General features: G+C 31.3%; 1 protein-coding gene across 1 annotated transcript; it reads left to right on the top strand.

Moving 5' to 3' along the window:
- Positions 1 to 6: 6 nt before the first annotated feature.
- LOC21406219 lies at positions 7 to 3,991 on the top strand. Its single transcript, XM_024168391.1, has 5 exons — positions 7 to 69; positions 179 to 224; positions 313 to 968; positions 2,031 to 2,187; positions 3,807 to 3,991. Exons 1-5 carry the CDS (start codon positions 64 to 66, stop codon positions 3,824 to 3,826), a joined length of 885 nt encoding a protein of 294 aa, XP_024024159.1. The 5' UTR covers positions 7 to 63; the 3' UTR covers positions 3,827 to 3,991.
- The last annotated feature ends 7,640 nt before the right edge of the window (positions 3,992 to 11,631 follow it).

Here is an 11,631-nt window from a genome sequence, read left to right as displayed (position 1 = left end):
TTCCCTACATTCTCCTTCACTTCTAACTTTCCACCCACCATTTCTTTCTTTCCCAAGGAAAACATGAAGGTAAATTATTTCCATGCCATAACAAAAGTTTCTCACTACTTCCTAGTTTATGTTATGGTTTCCTTCCTTTTCCTTTTGATTAACTTGGAAATTTTCTTCCTTGTGACAGTTCTTCAACTGGGTTCATAAGAGGTTTCATCATCCCCTCCCAAAGGGTAACTTTATTTTTTTTGCTTTTTCTACGTAGTGGAAATATTGGTTATATATGTTGTGTACTTCATTTGTTAAATTTTTTTCGTTCAGATGATTTTGCTCAAAAAGTGGAAAAGAGTACAACTGAAGAAGTACTCCACCACACCAATGACAAGGACACACAAGCATTACTCAAAAAGGTCGTCCTCATCGACGCGCTTGATGGATGGAAATACGGCATTCTTGCAATTGGCACGTTTGGTTTTGATCCTCTAAAACCATTCAACCAACAAAAGGAATATCTGGTTCTGGAGAGCAAGGAAGACGATGAAGAGAGCCCCGAGTACTCGCTCGAAGGCAGTGACAGCGACGAAAACGACGAGTACAGCGATGACACCACCTTTGAGGATGAAGAAGTGAACCCTTTGATGCTTTCAACTCTCGGACACAGTTTCAAGGATGTTGAGAAAAAGGACGTTCTACTTTCCTTTGATGGTGTTTTTCTGGCTTCAAGTGAAGTGGCTGCTGAAGAGAAGACTAATATTTCCCTGCAGAGTGATCATGAGAAGAAGAAAGTTGGAAGGACAACACTGGCTGACTTGTTCCTGGCTGATGCTGATGTTAAAATGAAGATAGATTCTGGCAAAGTTCTTCATGATGATTCTGCTAAAAAAATGAATGCTAAAACCAAGAAGAGCCTCTCATTTGCGAAGAAGTTCATTCCTAAAGTCAAAGAGGAAACAAGCCCAATTAAGAATATACAACGAGTGAGTAATACAGTGTTCTATCTTTCTCTCCCCTTCACCGTCTCTTTTCATGCGGTTTCTCTTTTGCCTTTTGTCTATGGCATAAGGAATATCAAGAATTCTCTAGTAGGGTAAGATAACAAAAAGATTAATTTCATAAATGCTCCTATGTACCACTTATTCATCGAGAAATTATTCAGTGCACCGGGTGTACCACGTCATATACACCCGTTCAATAAGATTGTTCCATTTGGACATTTTGTCTGTCAGTTTTTTACTTTTATTTTTCTCTTTCCTAATAGGTATTCAATGCAAATACCTATTAAGAAAGAGAAAAATAAAAGTGAAAAGCTGACATAGACAAAATGTCTAAATGGTACAATCTCATTAGATGGGTATACCACATAAGCAATATGACGTGGTACACCCGATGTAATGAATAATTCCTCTTCAGCATCTGCATGTGTCACAGATTTTGAGAAAAGTTCATTTCACTCCTAAACTATATAAAAATCCATCAAAACAACCCCTGAAATAATGTAATCCATTATTGCCTTTCGAAATATTGATTTGTGTCAACTTGCCGCTAAGATTTTTAAAAGTAAGTTGACACAAAATCAATAACTTAGGGATAAGTTGACTTAAAATCAATACTACATGGGCATTTATGAGATTATAAATAGTGTTATATTCTCATTTTATTAGTATTATAGACGGAGGGAGTGTTTTGAACTATATTGTATAGTTCAGGGGGTGAAACGAACTAAATTTAAAGTTTTGGAAGGCATGTTGAACTAGAGAACATAGTTTAGTATGACATTTATTAATAGATATACAATTTTAAACTGTTGGATTTTCATCAAGTTCAAATAAATTATCACACTTTTGTTAATTTTATACTTTACTGATGTAATTTCACGGTTTAGAATTGTGTCTGTCTGATAGGCTCGTTGAGGACTACTTTTACTTGGAGGGTAATTGTAATTCACATAGTTGAATATTCCAAGACATGTAAAGTTGAAACTGCCATGTTGTTAATTACATAAATGCATGGATTAGTTAACTGAATTATAAATGCCATAGCTGATGAAGAGGATGTTGAAGAGGAAGATCCATCCAGAGCTGCTTGATGTGAAGACTCAGAAATCAGACGGTCAGAAGGCAGCAGGGGCAATAGAACTTATTGCCAATGGCCCAAAGAATGCTACATCCGAATCAGTTTCTTTGCTTGCAATGCAAGGTGTGCTCTTTTTACTTTCTCACATGAAATGACATCTATGTCTCAACTCTGTGGGTTCTAAGTATTATTTCGCTTTCATTATATAGTGTCATATACATATATAGTTAAAAATGTCCATCTAGACATTTACAAGAACCGAACTTGATCAAAATATGTTTACCATCCAATCACTGTATCAATGATGGTAAAATCTGAGCATAATATCAATAATGTAGTTTAACATTTTTGGCAAAAAAAAAAAAAAAAACAGTTAGTTTGACCTGTCGATGCAAAAAGTTATAGTCTTCTTATGGGTCCTTTATGCATATTACAAACGTTGTCGTATGGTAGTATTTCATGTCGTGTGTGTGTGTTTTTCTCTTTTTGACTTGGAGTATTGACAGCTTTATCTTGCCACTGTGGTAATTCGTCACTAGTCTTTTTTTTTTTTTTTTTTTTTTTTTTTTTTTTTTTTTTTGGGTTTCCTCAAAAATTACAAGTTAGGTCAATGATTAACGGAAAATCCATGTGAAACAATAACAATAGCAAGCTATCCACAGGTTATGGGTCCTCTTATAAATCCAAAAGTAACTCCAAAGATAAATCCACAAAGAAAGTGCCAAGCATTAGATTCCAATCACTCGGCCATTTCATATATGGTTGTGGTGGTAAGAGTTTTCGTGACATGTCTCTGCCACCTTTTCTAGTGTGTTTGTGGGGATATAGTTAGGCCGGACGATAAACTTATATCTACTAGGGATGTGATCAGAATCATCATGCTTGCTTGTTACTGAAATCACCACACCCTTTATCATCTTAGGCCTTGTCTAATTTTCATAATTACTTGGGATAATTCCATGATAGGGAATGAAAGGAAAAAAAAAAAATTATTGATATGTATTTTTGAGATGCGGATAATATCATATTAAAAAAAAATGATAATTTGACGCCTTATAATTGTTTCTTGTCAGTAGGGTATTCTTTTTCTAGTAGGGTATTGATATACATTTCTGAAATGCAGATAATACATATTAAATAGATAATAGGTCTATTTGTTGATTTCTAATTCTCCTTAAATATTGTGAGATTCTCTTAAGTAATATCTTGAATCTATACCCTACTAGAAGGACACCATTCTCAAACATTAGATCACATTAAAATCACATCATGTTAAAAAAGTATGACAATTCAATAAATCTTGATAAATATATGATCGTATTAAGTTAAAAAGTATGACAATTCAATAAATTTGGATGAATATTTGACATTTCATAATTACATCCTATGCTTTTTCATATACCCTATCATAAAAGTTTCCAATTACTCTCTTAAGTAATATATTCAGCTTAGTTTTATGTAGAATTATGTGGTAGGATATAAAAAGGACTCCACAGAGAAGACACGATTCTCAACGATAACATGATCACATCATATTAAAAAAAAAAAAACAGAGACAATTCAATAGAATTTAACGTTCAGAATTAAACCTTAATTATTGTACCTTTTTCCAATAAAATTCTCTTAATTTTACTTTCAAAGAAAAAAAACAACCAAGAAAATCTTTAATCTTTTTTAGATTTTATTTTTTCAAACTCTGAGCTTATTGATATAAGCCATCTCTTTGCTCCCTATCCATGCAGGTGCAACTTCTGAGATTTGAGCGATGGCCTGGCTCCATAGCCAGAATTGAAGAACTATGAGCTTATTGTTGTTGCTATATGTAACTCTTCAAGAGCAATTCTCACTAGCCTTTCGTGTATATGAACTCGTTTGTTAGCAGTGTGATCTTGATATTCTGTTTAATTTGTAATTTTTCTGAATTGTTTTGGCTTTTAATATATGTTGATGAATTGTAATAAGTTCTCGTGTTGTTAATTATTTTAGCAGTTTCATCCTTCAACTTTAAGGACAGTAGTAAACATCTATCCTTAGTGCGCATTTTTAATATTAAACATGATAAAAATCATGTCAAAATAATAAAAATATACAAAACTGACAGTTTTTAATAGACATAACGGTTAAAAACTAAACACCGATAAGATATATTTTATACCCTATCCAAACTTTAAGGGCATGTTTGGAATGGCTTCAAAAAAAAAATTTTAGCTTTATTTAGTTTAAAAGTTGCTTTTAGAGAGAATTTTAAGTTTAACCATTTTTTTTTTTTTGGTTTAGATGAAGACTTTTAAAGTACTTTTAGTTTTTTATAAGCTTTTTTGGAACAAAAGACATTCTTGATGTTTATGCAAAAAAAAAAAAAAAAAGTGCTAAATTTTTTTTTTATTAATTATGATTTTGACTTTTCATTTATGAATGACAAATTAAAAATTTCATTACTTATTTTTACGATAAGAGCTTTTGACTTGTTTAACTAAACAGGTTCAAAAAAAATTTTAAAATAAAAAGTTCTTTTTCATAGATTATTTAAACAGTAATTAAAAAATCGTGTCTTATATAAAAACGCAAAAATTATCTCAAACAAGTCCTAAATATATTAATAATTCTTCTGACTCTGTTGATGCAACGACAAGCAGGCATGATCATAATGGCACAATTCACCAGACAAACAGAAGGCTCGCCTTAACTTGGTTTTGTAGAATTAAAAAACAGACATTGTTTCTCCCCTTGATACTTGATAATTCCATATTACAAAAGCTAAGCAACAAAAGTATGTTGGTTTAATGTGGATTGGATTTGGATGTATTGCTTGGTCATAATAAATGAATAAAACAGCTTTAATTTTTGGGATTGATGATATGTTTAATTACAAATACAATTTGTCAAATCCATATTGTGATTAGTGTTCTTAATTATTGGTTTTCGGAGGCCTTTTTGACAATAAGCTACAGCAACAAAAAGGTTTCCCGGTGGGGCCGGGATTTGGCCTTGCATCAATAATAATGAACCAAAATAGGAATAGGTTATCATGCTATGGTTTGCCTTTGCCTAGTTCTTTGACTTTTATTTTCCCCTCCTATGTAAAAGCAAGCCTATTATCTTGAAGTTTTTGATAATAACTATAAGGGGTACCCAACAGTGTGTATTACTTATTAATAGTTTAAATTAAATCAAGAATAATTATCAAATTTAATAATTTTCGAAAGCAATTTGTTCTTGTTTCAAGCATGTTTTAAATATGGTCAAGGCCTCCAGCCTTAATGTCCCCTTGGCCCTTTGTCTGCGCAAGAAAAGGTGAACTCATGGAATACCGCTTTTATAGAGTTCGTATTCCAATATATCAATTCTCCAAGATAATATACACAACTCAATTTATACATATATTTAGGGCACTATCGGTGTTAAACACTATCAGAAAGTAAATTTTGAGCTCGTTTATTTTATTGATTCGAGTTAAGATGTGACTTTACGTGAGAACTTTTTACTGTAACAAAAAAGTTAGATATGACTGTTTCTAAAAAAATTTTACTGTAATAAAATTAGAATTTTAAATTCAAATCGATAAAATGAACGGGGTCTTTATTTATAAAATCTCTAAATCTCACGTCACAGGATCTATTTTTAGTAATAGAAGGTGTTCAGTGTCCTATAGCTATAGTTCCAATACATTAAGATTAAACAACTCAACGCACAAATAAAAAGGAGAAAAGTCCATGTTATATAGAGCCCAACCTAACCCAATAATGGTATTGGTTCTTTTCACTTAATTTCTCTCTCTCTCTCTCTTTCAAAAAGCAATCAGTGCTAATTCGAAGCGTAGGATATGGCAAGTAATTCGGTTAAATACAATTTGTCAGAGAAGTGTTTCGGTAAACTAATCAAGAGAGCAGCAACCCATTACAGATGTCAGATTGTTTACCAAATAGTAGCTTTGACTCTTCCAAAATACTAATTACTTTTCAACATGGGAAATTTGATCTCCAACATTACATGTCAACTTGGGAGAGCGATTGAGCTTGAGATCTTACCTTTTGTCCATTTTTTTGTTCTTTGAAATTGAAGAAATGAAAACTCGAGTGATCCCACCTCAGCCTGTAGATTTTCTGTAAAGAAAATGACGTGTCGTTTTCATTAATCTTCCTTCATATTAAATGTAGTTTACCTTACCTTGGAAACGAGGTCATTGTTTTGTGTTTGTCTACAACGAGAGATGCCATTTTCCTTTGTCTCGTTATCTAGGGTATTCATAGAATCTATCAATCCGACTCATTCGCATAATCTAATCTAATTCGGCAGATTTAATTAGATGGAAAGAATTTTAAATTGATAACAGATTAATATTTTTTCTATTCGCAATAAAAGATCAGATTGTTGATTGCGTAATTTTTAATACCCATAATTCATCAAACAGAACTATATATTATATATTTTTTATATATGTTTAAATGACATATGTAACATATTTATACAATTTAAGTATATATGTAATTATGTGTGAAATCCTCAAGAGAAAATTATAAGTTTAACTATTATTTTTTCTAATTCAATTATTTATGCTACTACACAATTTTGATGCCACCACGGAAAATAATCTGCATGATACGAAAGACAACATGCAGATTAAAAAAAAAAAAAAAAAACCATACGGGTTACGAGGCATAACCTGTACGTTATGAAAAATAACTTACGACTTACGAAAGATAATCTACAGGTCATGAAAAGATAATCTACATATTATTAGTGGCAAAGATAAATTTAACGACATTAATAGAAATAAAATAATATTGCTGCATTTTTAAAAATGATCAAAATCTCAATATTTACGGCAAATTTAATACAAAGCTCAAGCCCAAACCAATGTCCCAACACTTCACTTTTTGGGTCCAACCCATTTCAATTCTCAGTAGAATAAATAGAACCCCAACCCTAATCAGTAATCAATCATGCTGCCACACCAGCCTAACCTCATTCTCTCTCTGTTAGTTCCTCATTCTCTCAACTAATGTTATGTGTATTTAATTTTGTTATTAATTTGATGAGAATATTGAAAAAAAGATGGGCTGCCGATGTTCAAAACATAAGTTAATATGTGAATCTGCATAATTCAATCCACGGAATCCGCTGTGGATTGGATTGGAGGTTTAACGGATTAGTGATAGATTGAGATTCAATATGTAGTAACATATTGGATTGCAGATTAATCCCTAATCCACGTAATCCTTTACGTGAATACTCCTATTGTTTTCTTTCATTACACTCGCTTAAGATGTTCAAACTTCATAAAAATAAAAATGTTGTTTTCACCTGTAACTGGACATGACGTGTAGCGTGCTTCTATAAATCATAAATGTCTAGCGTAACCTTTAGGGGTAGGGATTATGGAAAATTACATGTCGTATGGTAGGGTCAAGTAACACATGACATCCAATGGCTAATGTATTGTGTTGCTCCTAACGACGAGTAGTTTTATTTGCTAATGACGACAAGTAATTTTTTTGGGGCTTATTACGTTGAGAGTCCCTGTATTTTACCAAAATAACAGAGACAACCCCTTAACCAAAACAATTTACGCCAACACTCACACTCTAGGTCAAATAAGGAGAAATTCCGGTTTGGACATATAGCATTGCTTTCAACAAATTTGTTTTTAATATTTCAGATATTGATATGTCATTTTTCTAATAATCATGACATCAACTTTTATTTTTATTTTTATTTTTTGGTTTGCTAATGAACTTTTAAATTAATTTGATCAGTTTTTTTTTTTTTCAGTATTATAGCTTAGTGGATGGAGAACATCTCAATATAAATTGTCTAATAGTATTATTATTACAAAGGGATTTTTGATGAATAAAATAATTAGAAACAACATATTTTAATGGCATTTCTTTGCGCTGTTACAGTGAAAACTTATAGTTAAAAATGTGAAAAAATTGATTAAGTTCATTTTTTATGTTAAATATGGGTAAAACCAATATTTCGAACGCTATATATGGTTAGAATACATGGAAGGGTATTTTTGACATTTAAAAAAAATTAACGATCAATAATCATGGTTAACTAACAGAAGGAGTGTCTCTGTAAAGTTTTAAAAATGTCAAAGGTTGTCAACGTGATTTGTTTTGGTCAAGAAGGTGTCTCTATATTTTGATAAAACACAAAGGGCGTCATTATAAATTGCCCCTTTTTTCCCTCGTTTTCCTATTGTTTTTGTTTTTGGTTTTATGAATGTCATAAATGAGGACAAAAGAAATATAATTATTTTCATAAATGCCCTAAACAATGTATCTTGTATTAAAATGTCCCCCGACTTTACAAAACATGTCAAAACGCCCTCTGATTTATAAAAAAGTGTCAAATAACTCTCTCCGTCTAGTTCCGTGTATCAATTAAACGGAAAATGGATAAGTGGCATGGTTGTTCGTGTTTTTTTACAATCCCTAATACCCTTTCCCCCAAATCATTAAAAACCCTATTAAGAACCCTAACTCCATCTCTTTAACCAAAAGAAAGAAGACCGAGCTCCTCTGTGTACAATTAGCCTGTTAGTTTCCCTGTTCTAAGATTTAACTTATCTTTGCATCAGTAATTGATACAACAACCAAAAAAAAAAATGAAGATCTTAGACGAAGAGCTCAGTAGGGTATTCATGTTCATATCCGTTATAATCATAATACAATCTCTCTCTCCTTGATATATCTCTGTTGGCAATCAGTAGAACCCGACACTCCCCATTCACATCAAATCTCACACATTTCAGGTTCTGCTTCTTTTTCCCTCCCCTGCCAAACAAAACAAAACAAAACAAAAAAAAAAAATATCTTGCAATCAGATTAACCCAATAACCATAGGAGCTGGGTTTTTTTTTGTTTTTTTGTTTTTTTTGTTTTTTTGTTTTTTTGTTAAAGAGATGGAGTTAGGGTTCTTAATAGGGGTTTTAATGATTTAGGAGAAAGGGTATTAGGGATTGTAAAAAAAATATGAACAACCATGCCACTTATGCATTTTTCGTCCAGTTGATACACGGAACTGGATGGAGGGAATTATTTGACACTTTTTTATAGATCGGGGAACGTTTTGACTTGTTTTATAAAGTCAGGAGATATTTTGACACAAGATATATAGTTCGGGGGCATTTATAAAAATAATCGAAAGAAACACAAAATAAAATAGACTTTAGATGAAATTTAACAAATACTAAAGAATGGAAAGGATTCGTTGCATAAGCTAAAAAATAAAATAAATATACAACTTATTCGGAAATTTTCTGCAACTGAAAAAAATATTGGCTAATCATACTATTCAACAATATATATATATCGAAAACTGACGTTAGTTTTTAAATGCTTTCATAGGTATCATTTAAAAAGTTAATCCTAGTTATTATTCTGTAATCAGGATTCTTCTTGAATACACACACACACATATATATAATATATAATCACTTGATGTGGCTAGAGAAGATTACGATTTTTTTCTTCATGGACGGTGATGAGCATGCATATGAATGTTTTTGAGTGCGTCTGATCGAGTAAAAGGTTATTTTGGTTTAAATTTGGTGAGTTTTGACTTTGAATAGGAAAATACTGAAAAGTGAGAGAGCATGAAGAAAACGAGATTCCACCTAACAAACCCGTACATCTAGAATGAAGAACTCCGGGGGCACAATATTCTTTTACCGTGTTCGTTTCACAGATTTAAATTATATGAGTTTAAATCTCTAATTTTAAACTTATATATGAGTTTTTTGAAGTTCGAATTAGCGTTTAGTAGTATAAGGTTTAAACAGATAACAAAGTTTGAATAAGTATTTAGTTACATTACTAAAACTATGAGTTTTTAAAGAATGTGAGTGAAATTGATTGGTGAGAACTTTAGATTAAGTTTTGAACAGTCAATTAGTTTAGAACCTTAATTAAATTTTGAACAGTAAATTAGTTTAAAACATTAAGAACTTTAGGGTGGTAAAATTAACTTCAATTTTGGGTTCAAATGAACCTTAAACCCAAATTCAAGTTTAAAATGTCATGCATCTAAATATCGGTTCAAAACACATTTGGGGATCAAACCCTCGACAACCTTCCAACTAAACAGATATTTATTGAATTTTTATGAGAAGACATGTATTTTTACGCTGCTAATAGAAGATGTTTTTAATTGTTGGATCTTAATAGTAAGATTTGTATATGGCAGTATTAAGAATTTACAGCACACAACGCTTAATTGTCTCTACTCTATCAAACTATTAAAAAATTAATCTAACAACTAAAACACAATTCTTACCACTGAAGCAAAATAGTCTTATCCACCGTGAGTACACCCTTCAAATAAACCTTGTGATAGATACTCCATGATATTAAAATTTTCCGTGAAAGCAAATGAAGAGTTAAAATTATAAACTTGCTCGTTTGGTTTGCTAATATGAGTTTTTAATTCGAGTTGAGATGTGATGTTGTGTGAGAGCTTTTTACTGTAGTAAAAAAGTTAGATGTGACTATTTCTGAGAGCTTTTTATTGTAATAAAATTTGAATTCTAAACTCAAATCAACGAAAAAAACGGGAAGATCTATTCAATTCTTGTGCTATCAACAATTATAAACTAATGAAATAAATATGAGTTTACATAATTTTCGTCTACAATTGGATCTTCAGCGGTCAATCAAATGAAAATCAGTTCCTAGAGGATGAAGGGTTATCTGTCTCATCAATCAGGAATCGATTCATCTCATCTGTAGTGAGGATGTAATTATGTATTTTAGTTGGACTTTCCGAATATGAAATAAGTCTGATGTGACTTGAGAGTCTTCGCTGTGGACGAGAGTAGTTTCATTTATTTTATCGATTTGAGATTAAAATTTCAGTTTTGTTATAATAAAAAGTTTTTAGAAATAATCACATTTAAATTTTTTTATTATGATAAAAAATTTCACATAAAATTATATCTTAACTCAAATTAAAAATTTAAATTAATGAGCTAAACAGACTCTAAATTTTCTTTATCGTTCGACATGTAGTCTTAATAGATTTTTTTTAAGTGTTTGAGTTAAGAAGTGACGACACTGCTATCTCTTTTTCAACTAAAAAACATGAAAATCAGTTCCTGCAATTTTAGAAACTTTTTGTCCTGGTTTCTTACTTCCGAGGGTGTGTGACATCTTCCCATTAGCATTTCTCAATCTCAGGGTGGGATTTTCATAGAAAGAAGGTTGCTGAATTTTGACAAATTAAATAATAGAAATGAAAAGTCAGTTATCTTTTTTAATGGACAATTAATTAATTAAATTATATACTAATATACTCTAGGAGGCAGTTTTTTATTGTCTATGACCCCTCACTTTTACTTTTACTGTTTTGCCATTAACTTCTTGTTCCTTCATTGTTTTTTGTTTGGGCATTTTAGTTATTTTTGTGAGGATATTTGGTAGAGGGATTCGTTCCCTGATTCGAATCATAATTCGTGGTTCGTTACAGTATTTTCTCTCATACAAAATTTACATAAATAAAAAATAATTCGAATCACATGATTTGAATCCTCTAACCAAACGAACTCGACTTCGTTTCGTTGTT

Source organism: Morus notabilis, unplaced genomic scaffold (assembly GCF_000414095.1).
Source record: "Morus notabilis unplaced genomic scaffold, ASM41409v2 Scaffold404, whole genome shotgun sequence".
Lineage (NCBI taxonomy): Eukaryota > Viridiplantae > Streptophyta > Magnoliopsida > Rosales > Moraceae > Morus > Morus notabilis.
The sequence above is the reverse complement of the archived record's forward strand: the minus strand, read 5'-3'. Positions and strand labels throughout refer to the sequence as shown.